We start from the raw sequence: 19,914 nt of genomic DNA on the forward strand, positions 1-19,914 counted from the left end.
AAAAAAATAAATAAATAAAAAATACAGACCAGACCTACAGCTCAAAATAAAGCTCACTGAGAAAATACATCTTAGTGGTCTTAGATTGGCTCCTATACTTTTCCTCAATTTTTGTTGAACTGTATTCTAGAAATAGATTGTAGGGCCGGTTGAACAACATGTGCTAGAAGCGAAGTGTTTGAGTTTGGAGTTTGGCACCAATCATTGTCTGAATTAGTTTGATAAGTGCAATTCGACATCAGAAAAGCTCCTTGCAACCAGATGGAAGCCTAAAAATGATCATTAAGAAAAGAATAGAGAAGAACAGAGTTTGGGCTAGGTTGGAAAATCCTTAAGAGGTCGACAATGTGAAACAGCCTTCGTGGGCAGGCTGCCACAAGTCAAATTAAAAAAGGATGGGGTATCACTGGTAAGCACTGTGGTTCTAATGAAGGAAAACAGGATGTGTTAAGGGAACATAAAGTAGTGATTTTACTCAAACTGTCATTTAAGTTGACAAATCTGACAAAAAGAGACCGTTAATTCATCATGTAACAAATTTTCTCCATAGGAATTTCAGTTGTTTGCACATGTTGAATAAGCTGTACCTTTTTTAGTCTCTTTTTAGAGATTACAGTATGTAACATTGTTTTCAAGACCTCCTGTTTGAACAGACCATAGAAACCAAATAGACCTATATGATGGTTAATTAACATAACTAACAACATGTTAATAATGATCTACAGACAACAGTCAAATTTCAACTCACCTGTTTGTTAGATGGTAAAATTCCAGGTGTGGTTTTTGTGAACTGTGGGTTGATTTTTGGTTGTGTTAAGTTTTTTATTTTTTATTTTTTTTTAGAACAGATTAATTACAAAATAATGTTAATTTTAATATATCAGTTATCAGCCATAACAATATTAACAATAAAATGAAAAGATAGCTGACTTTTGTTTAAGTCAAACCTACACTGAATGTACACCATATAGGCTATAATGTTTTCACATATAAAAACTTAAGGACTTCTTTAAAGTCACATTGGATAAGAGTGTCTGCTAAACAATGTTTTCATCTATGATTCATTGATAAACAGAAGTGCTAGATGATGTGATTTTCTTACTTTATTTAACTACAACCAATTAAAATTGAGTTGATTTGCATAAAGCAGTTTTTTTAGAACATAAGGGAAAACAGTCATGAAAAATATTACTTTCTTGTGCTAAAAATAAAAGGGATATTAAAAGACAAATGGGAAATGCAGTTGATTCCTCTGAATGGGTCCCAGGGTATTGATTGTAGAGAAGAACTCAACTGCTGATGAAACCAAGCAGATCTAAGGCAAAGGAGGAAATGAGAACATGATTCTGGGTCTTTGAAATGCTCCAAAAACATTTTGATTTACATGAGTGATACACAGTCCAAGAATGAATCCCATAAAATGCCAATAGTATACAATGGGACACATGAGCATGAAGTAAATTATATTATACATAACTTCAATGGTGTGCGGTTCTGTTTTTGACTGGGTTCAAGTACAGGAAGTGTCATTTGGTATTTTAATATGCTTTTAAAAACTGAAAAACTCTCCCTAACCAAATCCCATCTGATAAATCTAGGATCACTTAAAAAGAGCCCTCATTGTCATCTGATCAAAACTTAGCTGGCCTTTTTTTTTTTAAACCAATCTTTGGTAGCACATAAAAAGACAAACTGGACCTATAAGATTCATGCGATTTAACTTTCCACATATAAAGCTGTCTATCTCCATTAAAATAGAGCCAGGTTTAAGCCTCACAGAGAATACTCCAGCTTGTAGTATCTATCTAAGTTGGAACTGAGGGGCATCTGGAACTCATTGGAGGAGATCTCCCTTGCCCTCCACTTGCAGCTTCCCACTGTCGTCCCTAAATCCCGTCTGAGAGCCGCCTTGGCAAGGCAACTCTCTGACCCAGCAGCTTAAGTCACTCCTCCTTGTAAAACGTTGGAATCGGCTCTTCGAAGGAGCACTCAGAAGCACACTTTAAATACTTTGAGAAGATTTAATATCAAGTCCATTATGGCCTTTCTGGAGCCCAGTAAATAGTCAATTAGTGGATAATTCTGATTCGATCCACATGCGGCCAGATCCGCTGGGGCGACCGGACAGCTTTGCATTCAGTGGGCCCCGCCAACACTCTCGGGATGAAAAAAAGGGGGCGACTGAAATGGGAGGGGCACCACATGGAGCCCTTTTTGTGCATAACCTGCCCATTGCAGCAGGCATTAATGCTGTCAAGTCTAATGCGAAGTTGCTTTTTGCACTTTCAGTGACTTTGGAATAAAAACGAAATCATAATCCCTCAAGCTGGAGTTGTTTGTGGTCTTCCTGCATTGGAATGGAGGGGGGTTGACTGATCTTACACAAGAGGGTGGGCTTCAGGAGGAGGGCCAAATTGGGAGATTCAGCGGTCCAACTCAAGGCGGCATCCATTGATCAAAAGGTACATCTGGTCGACTCCAATAAAACATAAACCCAACTGTAGAAAATTGGGGTCCGACATTACTGAGTGGCTTTGGATAAAAGGACCAATAAAATTAATAATTGTATTATATACATACTGCGGATTAGAGTTTTCTAAAGAAATGGTGGATGGATTAATCTTTTATCCATCGGATTAAATGGAGAACGGTAAGCCTGATATATATTTTGCCGTGATGGCAGAAGAACACAGACAACAAACAAGCTCAAATTTGGGGCTAATTCTTGTAAAAGGCTGTTTAACCAATTATAACAGTGTTTCGCAAAGTGGAAAATATTGATCTGTATCCAAATATATACTTCACTGAAATACAAACATAAAAAAAAAAAAGAACACCATAAAAAAAAAAAAAAACAGAATATGATGAAAACAGGATCATAAAAACCGTTGGGGTTGGATTTGAGGACTGCACATGCATAGACTTCACATTACCTCATTGTTGCATCACATTTGTCTAATGGTATAGCATGTGAGCCTGTGCATGTGTAGTAAAGGAAAGAGCGAGTTCTGGATGGCAAATTAGTGTTTGAAAGCGTGATATGCTTTCGTGCACTTCAATTCTCCACCTCTTCATTCTCAACAGAATTTTTGTTGGGTCTCTAGACAACCAATCAGCTGTTAATACGCCAAGGGCTGCCCCTTTCACAAGCCCCCAATCTTAACACAGCATCCTAGAGTGTGTGCACAAGAAAAAGAGGGAATGAAGGAAGTGTTACACAGAATAAACCAACCAGCGAGAGGGTTTGCAGCAGCGTACACATGACCTATCAAGCGACCAATCAATGATTAAAGTAACCGAGTCCGCTTACCTCTGTATTTTATCTGCAGTAAAGCAAATGTACAGGTCAAAGGAAAGAGATCAAATTTTGCAGTCATATGACAATAATTAGGCAGTGTTTTTCTGGAGGACAAGGTGTTGCATTTGGTCTTGAGGGGACCTCCTCGAGTACATGGCATTTTAGTGACGAGATTGAGTTTACAACAGAGGATTCCTTCCTTACACAAGTCTTTGACTCCCACATCAGCACTCCTTTAAAGGCATTAGTCATTTAAGGAAGTGGAAAACCAATTTGTTTAAGCTTGAGGCACTGTTTATGCTTACATCACTTGTACCAGTTCTGTTACTACAGCACATATTCAGTTTATTTGACCAAAATAACAAATGAATGAAGTCAAGACTTGACAGAAAAGACTCAACAGGGGCTATAGTCTAGAGTGGATAGTCCTTTGCTTTTAAGAATCGGGACAGGTCTATTCAAATAGACAAGGTATTGTGTATAAGGAGGGGAGAATGGCTGCCAGTTTTCAACCATCTAGAGTGCCAATCCCCTCTACTGGCTGAACACTGTTACTGCAGAACCATGGAGGTGTTAGAAAAATTAGGTTGATCATAATGTAATACCTGTTTCTGTGGCTAACATTCTTTAAAAGTTATTGGCTGTCCATAATAAACAAAACAATGAACAAGATTTTCAGTGCAAATGTAATGGTGAGTTTAAATGGATACTTCACCCAAAATGGAACATTCCATCATCATTTACTCACCCTCATGTCATTCAATACCAAAAAAGAAAAAATGTGTCATTCAATTAAAAGTCAGTGGGATCCAATGTTGTCCCACTGACTTCCATTGTCTTGGTTTGGAACAACATGACGGTGAGTAAATAATGACAGAACCGGAGGACTGTGTCTTCCAGAATCATCTTTGTCACTTTAATGTAGTTCCCAGGAGAGTCTGGCAATCCCGCACTGTGAGGGAAGATTTGGGATTAGCCCGGAAAAAGCAACAGCAAAGCCTCAGGCTAATTAATTTGTCCTCTTTAATACCCAATTGAGATGATCTGCCTCCCGAGACCTCACCTCCGGTTGATGCCTGCGCACAGATCAAGTGTTTAGTTTGACAAAAAACAAATACAGCTAACGGAATATCAGGCCACCAGTGACTGACAGAGCAGGCAGAGGGGATAAGACCATCGAAAAGTGATTACCTGGCTAAAGGAGGAGGAGGAGCACAATACAACCTTGTTTGTCATTTTACACACTTTGCCAAGCAAAGCCTGTGATGCTAATTAGCCAGATACACCGGGCAAATAAAAATAAAACTAAAGCAGATTGGATTTGTGAGTCATCTGCCACGTCAACCTGTGGGCTTACTGGAAAACTCACAGGTTCAGGATATCACCATACTCAATCAGTTTTATCACCAAATCTAACTCATTAAAGGAACAAGGACTATGTTCTGGAATCTAAGTAGATGTAAAGTGCAAATAAAAATGATTCAGATAAACCATTATGGAAGAAAAAGCAATGTTCTTGTATTACATACACTAAACTAGCTATTTTTTATTTTTATAACTCTTTTAGCACAAAATTGTATTCTAACATTCTTTCAAAAACAACATAGAGTAGATGTCTCAGTGCACAAAATTGATTAAGAGTGAGTTGAGCACAAACATTTTTTGCCAAAAATTTGCCAAAGGACAAATGGACTTTCCAGGGGCCACTAGCCAAAACCGATGCCAACTTGCGGCGCTGTAAGTGCCCTAAGCCCGAGATGGAAGGCAAACTAAAGGATTAAGGTCCTCAGTTAAGGCTCAAAGACTCTTTACAGGTGATTTGAAGCTCATCCTTGCTGGCTTACGTAAATCTGTTCTGAGCTGATATGGCAACTTAGTCAGAACAGGTGTTTACTGCTTCAGGCTGACAAGATGAACTAAAAAGTGGGTCTATGGAGTGGCTATACAGGAAAATGACATGCTCTAAAGGTCACAGGAAACATTCTTTTCTCTATCTCATAAAAACGAATGGAAGTGAAGCTAATAAAGTAAAGTTAAAGCAGTAATAATATTTCCCCAATATGAACTTATTTCTCAAAGCCAGTGGTTTTTGAGCATTCATAGACATTGATGTTCAACATCAAACCTGAATCTCAGCTGGGGGTTTTCTGCTTGTGGAGGTGACCTTTCGTGCCCTCAATTTAGTTTAGACTCCCTTACAGAGGTAAAGATTACAAATACAGGTAACATTCAGAGGATAAGGGAAGCACACTATATTACAGCTGCATCAATGTTTCTACCTTTGACGAGCAGCCAAGCAAAACAGATAAAGTGGCAATTCAAAGAGACGCCTACATTCAGACTCGGAATGAAGGGTGATGCACCTTTTACCTGTCATGCTTGGACACCACTGAAACACTGGAGGAATGGTGGGTATGCGAAGAACGCATGAAAGGTCACAAGATTAGTGTCAGGTCGTGCTGTCGTTGTCATGATCAGTGCCAGTGCACACATTATCTTTCTAATGCCCCTATATGGCTCAATAGGCCTCAACTTCAGTACTGTGGGTGGTTGTATATTAAAGGGCTACGCAAACAAAGCTGAAGAGGGTAAGACCACTCTAAATAAGTTTGAAAAGGCCTAAGAGACCAGAAAAATGTTGTTTCTGTCATAGACATGTTTATATCAAGTGCTATTCAGTTAATTATTTATTTCTTAAATTGCTTAACTGCAGCAGTTGCCCACATGTCTCCTAAAATCCCGCACTTCAATGAGCATAATTATAGTTTAAAGGAAAAATCCAAGTTCTCGCTGACTTAAAGAAAAACATTGACACACAAGAAGAACTTAACGTGCTGGGTAGATATAATTTGTTATGAAGCGAATTATGATAATTTACTGTCTAAAACAACATGGTTGGTTATAAGTGGTCTCAAATACTTCCTGATGGAAGCTTTTCCCCAATTCATGAAGAACTCTATTTCCAGGCAGCTGCTTAGTATAATATAGTGAAATTTATATAACATAATATATATAAAAATATATTTTTTTAAATCACAGACAGGAAAATCTAACTTTTTTTTCTTGCTTAAAGGTATAGCGGAGGATTTTCCCGAATTTTAGAAAAGAACTGCCCTCTCCACTTTTTGAAAAAATGCACATGCGCAACACTCTACCTGCTCCCGAGAGGGAACGCCTATTAAACGTGTGCACGAGAGAGCATGCACGAGCCTAGTGCGTGACTTGTGCCAGGGCTAGCATCGCTAATCATAGCTTACATTAACTTTTACTAGCAGTGATTTTAAATGGATTTCTCCAAATAGCATGCCAAACTTTACCCGTCGAGTAGAAACTTCGCGACTGAGGCATCAGTGGGAAGCCCAACCTGTGCTTTTAGCGCACACCAGCGTGTGAAATATTCTCCCAAAAACACACTGGTCTTGTTTCTTTCTTCAGAGGCCTTTCTCTTCTTGTCATACAATTCGTAGACACTTTTTCTCTTGCGACCCTCAGACATTTTGAAAAAACCCGGTGAGAACGGGCGAGCTTCAATGAATGGCTGAAACCGTAGCTCACCACACACATACACCCGAAAGTGCGCATGCGCAGAAAGCGAAAACTACCTAGGGAGCACGTACGACGGCCTTACGTAAACATATCACCAGAATGATTGACAACTAGGAGGACCAATAGTCTTGATGATCCACCCGGAAAAAGAAGTACTTTAAGTAGTTTCTCAAGTAGTTACTCAAAATACAGTACCTCTGAAGACTCTTAAGAAGTGTAAAACATCAGATGGCTGCATGAAAAGGCAAATATGCTGCAGGCAGTGAAATCAGCACTGAGAATAGGGTTGCCAACCGTTCCGTATAATACGGAATCGTCCCGTATTTGACACATAAAAGTCTTGTTCCGTATTGAACTGATACGGAACGCACTTTGTTCCGTATTTTTGAGAATCAATTCAGTGCAAATCCATGACAGACACATAGCTTCTAATATACACTCACCTAAAGGATTATTAGGAACACCTGTTCAATTTCTCATTAATGCAATTATCTAATCAACCAATCACATGGTAGTTGCTTCAATGCATTTAGGGGTGTGGTCCTGGTCAAGAAAGGTGATTTAAGCAATTTTGAGCGTGGCATGGTTGTTGGTGCCAGACGGGCCGGTCTAAGTATTTCACAATCTGCTCAGTTTCTGGGATTTTCACGCACAACCATTTCTAGGGTTTACAAAGAATGGTGTGAAAAGGGAAAAACATCCAGTATGCGGCAGTCCTGTGGGTGAAAATGCCTTGTTGATGCTAGAGGTCAGAGGAGAATGGGCTGACTGATTCAAGCTGATAGAAGAGCAACTTTGACTGAAATAACCACTTGTTACAACCGAGGTATGCAGAAAAGCATTTGTGAAGCCACAACACGCACAACCTTGAGGCGGATGGGCTACAACAGCAGAAGACCCCACCGGGTACCACTCATCTCCACTACAAATAGGAAAAAGAGGCTACAATTTGCACAAGCTCACCAAAATTGGACAGTTGAAGACTTGAAAAATGTTGCCTGGTCTGATGAGTCTCGATTTCTGTTGAGACATTCAGATGGTAGAGTCAGAATTTGGCGTAAACAGAATGAGAACATGGATCCATCATGCCTTGTTACCACTGTGCAGGCTGGTGGTGGTGGTGTAATGGTGTGGGGGATGTTTTCTTGGCACACTTTAGGCCCCTTAGTGCCAATTGGGCATCGTTTAAATGCCACGGCCTACCTGAGCATTGTTTCTGACCATGTCCATCCCTTTATGACCACCATGTACCCATCCTCTGATGGCTACTTCCAGCAGGATAATGCACCATGTCACAAAGCTCGAATCATTTCAAATTGGTTTCTTGAACATGACAATGAGTTCACTGTACTAAAATGGCCCCCACAGTCACCAGATCTCAACCCAATAGAGCATCTTTGGGATGTGGTGGAACGGGAGCTTCGTGCCCTGGATGTGCATCCCACAAATCTCCATCAACTGCAAGATGCTATCCTATCAACATGGGCCAACATTTCTAAAGAATGCTTTCAGCACCTAGTTGAATCAATGCCATGTAGAATTAAGGCAGTTCTGAAGGCGAAAGGGGGTCAAACACAGTATTAGTATGGTGTTCCTAATAATCCTTTAGGTGAGTGTATGTCAGACTATGGACGAAGGCTATAGGCTATAAGAAAAAAAACGACGGTGCGGTAGATACAAATTTCTCTCCGTTTGTCTATGATCAGCGTATCGTTTTTAACATCTTGGAACATCATCAGAGAATGCCCTTTTAATTGGTCGTTTCAGTCATTGTGAGTCACGTATCGTAGCAACGATGACGACAAGTGACAACAGCGGGAAATGTAAAAATGCCTACCTCCGAGCAGCCGGCGAAAAAGAAAAGAGCACAAAAATATACTTATACGGGTGTTGTATTGCTTGAATGCAGTATCTGAGTGCAATATTTTATATTTTCTTTATTAGCTGTTTTTTTATGTATTATTGTTTTGCACTGGAAAGAAAGTTAACTATAATGGAAGTATAATTATATAAAGATATTTGCACTACACTTCCTTAAAATGTTGTCTAATTAAATTAAAAATATTATTTTTTGCACTGGAAAGAACATTCTAGAAGTCTAATTCTATTGAATAAGTTCGCACAAGGCTACAGAAAACTGTTGTGTTTATTTTTCTTCAAATGCAGTCTAAGCCGATGAGTTTTGAATGTTATATGTTGTATTTGTTTAAGTTAAAAATAAAACGTATTATAAACTAAACAAATCCATGGTTCATTGTTGGCAAAATGATCATGATAGCCTTTATATTTCACATCTATGTGGTTCAGTCTTGTATATTGATTAGGCCTACTTTGCTATTCTATAAATATATAGGCCTAATAAGTTGTATTATAATATGCTATAATGTATGAAATATATGTATCTACAGTGAGGAAAATAAGTATTTGAACACCCTGCTATTTTGCAAGTTCTCCCACTTAGAAATCATGGAGGGGTCTGAAATTGTCATCGTAGGTGCATGTCCACTGTGAGAGACAATCAAAAAAAAAAAAAAAATCCAGAAATCACAATGTATGATTTTTTTTAACTATTTATTTGTATGATACAGCTGCAAATAAGTATTTGAACACCTGAGAAAATCAATGTTAATATTTGGTACAGTAGCCTTTGTTTGCAATTACAGAGGTCAAACATTTCCTGTAGTTTTTCACCAGGTTTGCACACACTGCAGGAGGGATTTTGGCCCACTCCTCCACACAGATCTTCTCTAGATCAGTCAGGTTTCTGGGCTGTCGCTGAGAAACACGGAGTTTGAGCTCCCTCCAAAGATTCTCTATTGGGTTTAGGTCTGGAGACTGGCTAGGCCACGCCAGAACCTTGATATGCTTCTTACAGAGCCACTCCTTGGTTATCCTGGCTGTGTGCTTCGGGTCATTGTCATGTTGGAAGACCCAGCCTCGACCCATCTTCAATGCTCTAACTGAGGGAAGGAGGTTGTTCCCCAAAATCTCGCAATACATGGCCCCGGTCATCCTCTCCTTAATACAGTGCAGTCGCCCTGTCCCATGTGCAGAAAAACACCCCCAAAGCATGATGCTACCACCCCCATGCTTCACAGTAGGGATGGTGTTCTTGGGATGGTACTCATCATTCTTCTTCCTCCAAACACGTTTAGTGGAATTATGATCAAAAAGTTCTATTTTGGTCTCATCTGACCACATGACTTTCTCCCATGACTCCTCTGGATCATCCAAATGGTCATTGGCAAACTTAAGACGGGCCTTGACATGTGCTGGTTTAAGCAGGGGAACCTTCCGTGCCATGCATGATTTCAAACCATGACGTCTTAGTGTATTACCAACAGTAACCTTGGAAACGGTGGTCCCAGCTCTTTTCAGGTCATTGACCAGCTCCTCCCGTGTAGTTCTGGGCTGATTTCTCACCTTTCTTAGGATCATTGAGACCCCACGAGGTGAGATCTTGCATGGAGCCCCAGTCCGAGGGAGATTGACAGTCATGTTTAGCTTCTTCAATTTTCTAATGATTGCTCCAACAGTGGACCTTTTTTCACCAAGCTGCTTGGCAATTTCCCCGTAGCCCTTTCCAGCCTTGTGGAGGTGTACAATTTTGTCTCTAGTGTCTTTGGACAGCTCTTTGGTTTTGGCCATGTTAGTAGTTGGATTCTTACTGATTGTATGGGGTGGACAGGTGTCTTTATGCAGCTAACGACCTCAAACAGGTGCATCTAATTTAGGATAATAAATGGAGTGGAGGTGGACATTTTAAAGGCAGACTAACAGGTCTTTGAGGGTCAGAATTCTAGCTGATAGACAGGTGTTCAAATACTTATTTGCAGCTATATCATACAAATAAATAGTTAAAAAAATCATATATTGTGATTTCTGGATTTTTTTTTTTAGATTATGTCTCTCACAGTGGACATGCACCTACGATGACAATTTCAGACCCCTCCATGATTTCCAAGTGGGAGAACTTGCAAAATAGCAGGGAGTTCAAATACTTATTTTCCTCACTGTAAATGTATCAATTAGTTTCCACAATATTCACCAGAAGTCATCATTTCAGGGGTTATTTTTCAAAATTTTCTTCCGTGGCGGTATGTTACCGGACAACCCCCCTCCCGTTCCTTATTTCCATTTCAGAAAGTTGGCAACCCTAACTGAGAATGAGATGCCAGTTTACAGACTGTTCTCTGATGGCACAGATAACTGTCTGCCACCCAAGACAGCAAAGCTGATTACTTTGTAACAAACACAAAAAGACCGTCTGGATTCTGTTTCTGCAGCTGGTAGCTTCTCTTAGATGTTCTGGATGTTCAAAGCCATGTTAAAAACAAAAATCTTTTATTTTTTTAAAAGACAAAAATCAAAAAGATATTTGTACTGGGGCAGTAGGATCAGGTAACTAGCTAAAACAACAAAAACAATCATATTTTGGCTAATCAATAATTCGATTTCTAAGTCAGCACGTCATTCTAAATTAAAATGTGGAGGGAATGTTGGACTGATATACAAGTTATGTATAAATTATTCAGTTTATTTAAAAATCAAGCTGTTCTATATTTAAAATTAAAATATTTAAAACATGAATAAAAAATATAAAAAAAGATTATAAAATATAAAAATAAAACAAATTATATATTTAAATAAAGTATTTGAAATAAAACTCAAATAAATATTATATATAAATATGCACATATGGTAAGGTATGGTACCACCTCAACTCAACTAAGAGTGATAAAACAATAAGCTCTTCATAGATGGTTGATGTGTCATCAAATTTGACGTGTTGTACCAACATGCTTCCATATCTCATAGAAATCTGACCTTTTGACAGGCTGTACAAAGCATGAAAACACATTCCTCCCTATAGAATGTTACTTTAGTAGCGAAATCAACCATGACACTTACTGCTGAAAGTGAAACTGAACTTCAATGTGTCAATGCATTAGACACATCATCAAGCTAAATAAACGGCATTATGTCATTCCCTTGCATAAACTAATGACAAAGAAATCCAATTACACAACCTCGTCACCATTAATTAACAAAGAATCTTAGGACAAAGGAAATGAGACCCACTCAGGTCAAGCAAAAAACACTACAGAGTGAGAGTGACAGCAAGTAAAAAGGAATGCATAAAGCATAATGACTCTCCTTGTTTTAGTTTTTTTTCCACATGGTCTTTTGTATTCAACTTTTCTTGTAAATTCCTGCTGGTTTGAACACAGCAGTTTGATATGTCTTAACTTCTTGCAGACATGCTGACTAAGTTTTTCCTCTTGAATTAGACACTGTTTCCATTTTACTAACTCAACTAACATGGAAAATATTGTTACATGCTGTGTCCTCATCAAGGTCATATACAGTCGATTGTCAAAGAGGTCATATTCATATTGACCTTTGTTTATGGTTCATGTCTATCTTATTTTCCAGACAAATTTCAACAATGCAAGGCATGTCTGGTCAGGTACAGCGTGGTTTGGAATCTGACAAAGATGGATATCGAGAACGACTGAGAATGTTACCCTTAAAATATCAAAACTTGATATTAGACCGGAATGGGGGTGCAGTCGGGTGTCAAATATATTTAAACAAATTATCTTTAGTGCATTACAACATAATCAATTCACAATCACTGGTTACAAAATTTCAAAGCATGGCACAATGGCCCACACTACAGTCCATATATTGCTTAGTTAGTTTATTCCTTATCTCTTTAAACAGCATTATGAATGCACAGTGGGTGGTTGACACATTTTGCTTATTTGCATGGGCACGGCTGTGCCGTCTAAAAAAAGGAGAAATTGGCATCCATAAACCATCAGGTGAATTAACCAGTTAACATTGCTGGGTTCCAAAACAAGAATCAAGGTAGGCTCACTAAAAAGTAGAGGTCATTGAAGGAAAGTCGTATACAGCAGTTTAATAATCATCAAACCACCATGAACAACATCCCCATGACAGACAAATGAACATTGCTGCTACGAAAGGACATCTGAGCTTAATTATCAAGTAAAACATAATAGCTCGAAACACTAAACACTCACGCCGGTTTCACACTGCACGCGTTAGCCGAGTCTGTTAGCCGAGTCTATTTTCGCTGCGCTGCTCAAGCTGAATTAAAGGGACAATGCATTGATCATGGCCAAAATACACAGCAGTTTTACCCAAAAAGCGCATTGATGATATCTATTGGTTTTTAAACAGTCAATCAAATGACCTTAGGCAATTTAAAAAGAAAACAAATGTCCAAAAACAAACTTTTTGCCCGAACTACAAAAACAAACAAACAAACAAACAAACAAACAAACAAACAAACAAACAAACAATAAATAAATAAATAAATAAATATGAGGAAAATAAATATTTGAACACCCTGCTATTTTGCAAGTTCTCCCACTTGGAAATCATGGAGGGGTCTGAAATTGTCATCGTAGGTGCATGTCCACTGTGAGAGACATAATCAAAAAAAAAAAATCCAGAAATCACAATATATGATTTTTAAACTATTTATTTGTATGATACAGCTGCAAATAAGTATTTGAACACCTGTCTATCAGCTAGAATTCTGACCCTCAAAGACCTGTTAGTCTGCCTTTAAAATGTCCACCTCCACTCCATTTATTATCCTAAATTAGATGCACCTGTTTGAGGTCGTTAGCTGCATAAAGACACCTGTCCACCCCATACAATCAGTAAGAATCCAACTACTAACATGGCCAAGACCAAAGAGCTGTCCAAAGACACTAGAGACAAAATTGTACACTTCCACAAGGCTGGAAAGGGCTACGGGGAAATTGCCAAGCAGCTTGGTGAAAAAAGGTCCACTGTTGGAGCAATCATTAGAAAATGGAAGAAGCTAAACATGACTGGTCAATCTCCCTCGGACTGGGGCTCCATGCAAGATCTCTCAATGATCCTAAGAAATGTGAGAAATCAGCCCAGAACTACATGGGAGGAGCTGGTCAATGACCTGAAAAGAGCTGGGACCACCGTTTCCAAGGTTACTGTTGGTAATACACTAAGACGTCATGGTTTGAAATCATGCATGGCACGGAAGGTTCCCCTGCTTAAACCAGCACATGTCAAGGCCCGTCTTAAGTTTGCCAATGACCATTTGGATGATCCAGAGGAGTCATGGGAGAAAGTCATGTGGTCAGATGAGACCAAAATAGAACTTTTTGGTCATAATTCCACTAAATGTGTTTGGAGGAAGAAGAATGATGAGTACCATCCCAAGAACACCATCCCTACTGTGAAGCATGGGGGTGGTAGCATCATGCTTTGGGGGTGTTTTTCTGCACATGGGACAGGGTGACTGCACTGTATTAAGGAGAGGATGACCGGGGCCATGTATTGCGAGATTTTGGGGAACAACCTCCTTCCCTCAGTTAGAGCATTGAAGATGGGTCGAGGCTGGGTCTTCCAACATGACAATGACCCGAAGCACACAGCCAGGATAACCAAGGAGTGGCTCTGTAAGAAGCATATCAAGGTTCTGGCGTGGCCTAGCCAGTCTCCAGACCTAAACCCAATAGAGAATCTTTGGAGGGAGCTCAAACTCTGTGTTTCTCAGCGACAGCCCAGAAACCAGCGACAGCCCAGAAACCTGACTGATCTAGAGAAGATCTGTGTGGAGGAGTGGGCCAAAATCCCTCCTGCGGTGTGTGCAAACCTGGTGAAAACCTACAGGAAACGTTTGACCTCTGTAATGGCAAACAAAGGCTACTGTACCAAATATTAACATTGATTTTCTCAGGTGTTCAAATACTTATTTGCAGCTGTATCATACAAATAAATAGTTAATAAATCATACATTGTGATTTCTGGATTTTATTTTTTAGATTATGTCTCTCACAGTGGACATGCACCTACGATGACAATTTCAGACCCCTCCATGATTTCTAAGTGGGAGAACTTGCAAAATAGCAGGGTGTTCAAATACTTATTTTCCTCACTATATATATATATATATATATATATATAGGCATAAGAACAGATGTCATGCTGACATCATGCTGACAGTTATAAACAAAAGCACGGTGTCCCAGAGTGCACCTGAAAAGACAACAACAATGGACGACACTCCAACAGCATAAAGCATAAAGTTATTTATCCACATAATGTGCTTTATAAAGACTTGCAGGCAAAGGAAAAAGCATGGGATGAAGTTGCAGTGGCTCTTGGTGCCGATGGCAAGTCATTTAAAAGTGTTTTTGACAACCTTTCCCTGGCCCACAAGCGAACAACTCAACTCAACATAGAAAGGTAAATAGAATAAACAGATTAATATAGCACACATAGAGCATATACATCTATGATGTGCATGATTTTGTTGAATTTGTAACTTTTTTTTCTTGAGAATTTGCTCATTTACAATACGTCTCTATTAACAATGTTTATGATGGGTAATGTTTGTAAATTAGATGTGTATCAGATATTTCAACAATCTAAATTATTTCGTAAAGTTTCTCTTTTGCAGAACGCTTTTCATGGAGATGAGTGCTAATATGTAATAAAAATGAAAATAAAATATAATAATAAATATAATTCAGGTATCAATTACCTATCAATATTTATTTATTAAAAATATATATATACAAAATCAGTCAAAGTAGCCTACTTAGTTGACCACAACCTCAAAAACCTGTACACAAACCGCGGTTCAGCTGCGCGTGACAAACGCTGCCAGTGTGACGTCAGCCTCCCGCTGACCATACACACGGCTTCTGTGCTGCCTCCGCTCTGCTAACGCGTGCAGTGTGAAACCGGCGTCATTCTTATATTTAAAGCTGCAGTGCAAAGGTGTGAAAACAACAACAAAAACGCTTCATTGTTCTTTTAGGTCATGTTCTCTAGGTCAGATTCGTTTATAAATTATCTAAAGGGCATGAACGAATCGGGTAAGTTGATCTATCCCCCAACTGACGCAACAGCTTGTCTCTTTCAATTCTTCATTCTCATCCGGATTGAACCAGCAAACATCCTTGTGTCACAAGAGTGAACTAGCACAAAGTGCAGGCTTAGTTGACATCCTGTCAGTGTCCTAAACATGCATGACAAACAATCTGTTCGTGCACAAAGATGATTGAAAAAGCATGTTGTGAACTCAAAGCACACACAAATCTATAAATAATAAATCCATCAGTGGTCAGTTTCAGCTTGTTGAAGCTTTTACCTTGAGAACAAATGCATGGAGGACAGTTATTACCAAAATACGAGGACAGGGATATGAACCAGAAATATTCCTGTAAAAACAATCATTTATAAATGAAAGCATCATGTAAGCTGCTGAAAATGGATGAATGACACTAAGATGATATAAACACTCATAGTCCCTCTTCGTGAGAAAAAAGTATTAATAGTATTGTTAGTGACAGGCGGCAGTCTCTGCGATTAATCACTTATTCATATTTATCTTGTGCTTAATATCAAGAAGGAAATATTGACACAAAATTAACTGTTTATTAATGGTGTTATTCTAAATCAATCAATCAAATGTTGACCTGTAAAACACTCTTTTGGTGAAGCCTAAAAAGAATCTGACTAGATAGGCTTGGTGAAGCCTGTAGGAACATACACTTCTAGCCTCTCCCAAAACTCACAGCTACGCTCATGTCTCCCTGCTCCCCACCCTTGTTTGCTCTTTGGATTACTCTCATAGCTTCTGCCCCTATTGGTCTTTGTGCTGTGTGTTTGTTTATGCGCTGTGAGCACAAGAGTGAGAGAGCACACAACTCTTTTGTTCAAGTGACAGCATGTGTGAGAAGGAGAATCCTTGGGCTTTCTCTGTTCTTTAGCAGTAACACCCTCACTGCCATTAGCAATATGATTGCTAATATAAAACATCACTCTAAACTTTGCGTTTTAAAGTGGCTCAACAGTTAGTCAGGTAAATATTGACTGCCAGCAATAAAATTTTTGCTCATGAGCAAGATTAAGTGGAGCTATGAAGCTACAGGCATAGCAGAGGAGGAGACATCCATGACATGGAGTTGCGTGACTCAAAAACTTTTTTATTCCTTTGTCATCAGAAAAACAATAACTGTTTGCTGTTGAAAATCAAAGACGAGCAAACATGCCTTACCGTGTGAACACTGCTCCTGATCTCACCTCTACTGTCACTAATAAACATACTGGGATGTTGAGGTTCGATTTTATTCCTCCAAAACAATGTAAAAATGATTGTAATTTTCAAAGAAAAAAGATAGCAAAAGTGTTACAGTAAAAAGCTAATAACTGATTTACTAAATAAAGCTAAACCTTTACCATACAGTGAAAAATGTTATTGTCAGTGTTTTAACATTGTATGTAATTTTAATGTAATTACAATATAATATTTAATACTTTACAGATAGTAACTGTTAAATGTATGTTTTTCTGTAAAAGTAAAATAATTGTTTTTAATTGCAAGTCACCTTAACATTTATGGTGAAAAAAGGACATTCCCTAATCACCCTAATCATAATGTCTTAAATCAATTATGTATACTTGTACATAAATTAAAATATAAGTTTAATACACTGTAAAAAAGTAGTTACATTTAAAAAGGAAAAAAGACAATTAACATACAAAATCATATATTTTTAATATATATTATAGTATATTGTTAATGATTTAAGAAAACTAAGAAAATTATTAGTTTTAATATCATATATTTTTGTGTGTGTTTGTATTTAAACTTGTATTTTCTGCAATAGTAATCAGGATTAAAATACCAGGAGATGAATTTGGGCCTAAGAAGTTGTGCTGGTCTAGACATGGGCACTGAAGGATCTCTTTGTGCTGTCAAGATGATGTTAGCTAACACTTATAAAACAAAAAGTCAAGCCCCCCTGGGAAACCATGTTGCTTTAGACACTCAATTAGCTTTGGGGGGTCAGCAATGTGTGCTCATAATCTTCCTTTACACACTTTAAAACTCCAAAATCCTCCCAAGTACGCCAGGCCACAATAGCTTGCTTTGGTACACAAAACATTTTTGGTGAAAACTGCTAGGACAGACAAATGATTTGCCTGGTACAAAAGAGAGATATTTGCTTGTGTTTGCATTGCTGATTGGTGGAGGCTTCCAGAAGTTTGAACAGCCGGTACTCTATCAGATGAGACTCACAAGCAGATGTCCTTGCACCATTTGTGAAGAAAACAGGCAAGCTTAAATATCATCCACTTAGAGATAAGTAAATCTTCGCACGGCTCTCCCAAATTGTAAAGAGGAAAGTTCATCTATTTGAATAAATATAAAGAGGTGTGCAGAAGTGTTAGTGAACAGCACCCCCTGTCTGCAATCAAATGAGATGTAAAATAATGGGGTGGGAAGACATTTACTGATGGGGAAAAGAATGACGGGTTGAAGTGAGCACGTCGGTGACACCTTGGCGTGCCCAAAGAGGAGGGTAATTAGAGATGGTGCAACGATCCAATCGGCAAACTCAGGGATGCACCGGCCCTACTCCCTCCTCCACTGCACAATTGGACACATGACTGGAGATGCACAACGGGGGAGCTGAGGCCTCACGGGCAAAAAGTGGGTCACGAATGAAAGCCAATTAACAGACAATGATGGCACATTCAAATAAAGCACCCTAAAAATGGGGAATGGTTATATCTGGGTCATATGACTGGACGAAGATAGTGATGTAGCTCTATAAGCATCCGTCCAAACACGACAGGGTTAACAGCTTCAACCATATCTGTGTTAACCTTACGTACCTCCCAGTGCACTGGGAGTGTGTACTACATTCACACAGCTAGTGGAGACACCTCTAAAGCTCCCTTTGTCTCTGTCAATAATCCTGTTTGCCTTCTCATTATCCCAAGCTTTAACGCCTCCGACTCATTCCTGATTCTGCAAACGGCTTTCACAAATACATACAGCTCAGCAGTGCTGCAGGACATGGCAATTATCAACATGTTCTCTTTTCTAATAGCAGTCCCTTGTCTCTCCTGGCCTGAGCTAATAGCATAAACACATAGCAGGAGAGGATTGCGAGGTCTTCATCACATGATGACAGAATTGTTGTCGCACAACCCTTCTCTGGGCTTTAGGAGAGCCAAGTTCTTCAGCCAGCCCAAGCATGTGCCAGTCCAAGCCTCTGAGGCTGTAGGCCTACACAGCAAAGATGTCCTGCTGGTCATAACATACCAGCAGCACAGAGCCAGTGAGCTGCTATGAGGAGTTCAAAGGTTCAGGGGTATATGGTTGACATCACATCTTAAATTGATGACCATGTTTGAGATGATTGAGCAGAAAAGGAGACAATGGCAGTTGTGCAGAACCTTATTTGCACATATTTGTGTCAAACAGAGACAGTTGTGCATCTTTGTTGTGACATGGTTAAAACCCTGCTTCAGTTAAAGATGTCTTCAACTGTCTAAGTGACTATGAAAGGAAGGGTAAGGATATTGTAAATCTGTTCACATTAGCCAGACTATGCTGGCAAAACAGCAATGCTGTGGAGCATACTGCCATCTACTGGCCTTCAGTGAATTAATGATTGAATGTCCTAATAGATAAACAGGTAATTAAAAAAAACCTCTCCATATGAAATCTACATAATACATATAAATATAGATTTAAAATATTTAAAAAGTACAGTTTTAAAAGTAAATATATATATAAAAAAATGTGTAAACATATCCACACACACATAAAGTTGCTTTTTTTATTATTAATGGAAAAATTATATATGTATATATATAAAATGTTATAAAAGTATTATAAATGCAGCCTTGGTGAGCAGAAAAGACTTTCAAAAATATATACATTCACACACACACACACACACACACACACACACACACACACACACACACACGTCAAATGTGACGGTAAGATTTTTTTTTACAAATAAATTTACATTTTTATTCAGCAAGGATGCATTAAGTTGATCAAAAGTCACAGTAAATACATTTCTAGTTTTACAAAAGATTTCTATTTCAAATTTAGTTCTTTTGGACTTTCTATTCATTAAAAAAAAAAACGGTTTCCAACATTGCTAATAACAAGAAATGCTTCTTGAGCAACAAATCAGAATATTAGAATGATGCTGAATTTAGCTTTGCCA

At 38.6% G+C, this 19,914-nt stretch overlaps 1 protein-coding gene across 1 annotated transcript in view; it reads right to left on the reverse strand.

The window, feature by feature from the left end:
• Positions 1 to 1,239: 1,239 nt before the first annotated feature.
• The window catches only part of LOC311297023 (uncharacterized protein), a 31,729-nt gene continuing 13,054 nt past the window's right edge, over positions 1,240 to 19,914 (reverse strand). Inside the window, exon 4 of the mRNA XM_084419087.1 lies at positions 1,240 to 1,315. Coding sequence (XP_084275213.1) covers positions 1,290 to 1,315 — 26 coding nt within the window. The 3' untranslated portion in view covers positions 1,240 to 1,289. The remainder of the gene's footprint in view (positions 1,316 to 19,914) is intronic.

The sequence above is a fragment of the Rutilus rutilus genome, assembly GCF_951802725.1.
Source record: "Rutilus rutilus genome assembly, chromosome: 9".
Classification (NCBI taxonomy): domain Eukaryota; kingdom Metazoa; phylum Chordata; class Actinopteri; order Cypriniformes; family Leuciscidae; genus Rutilus; species Rutilus rutilus.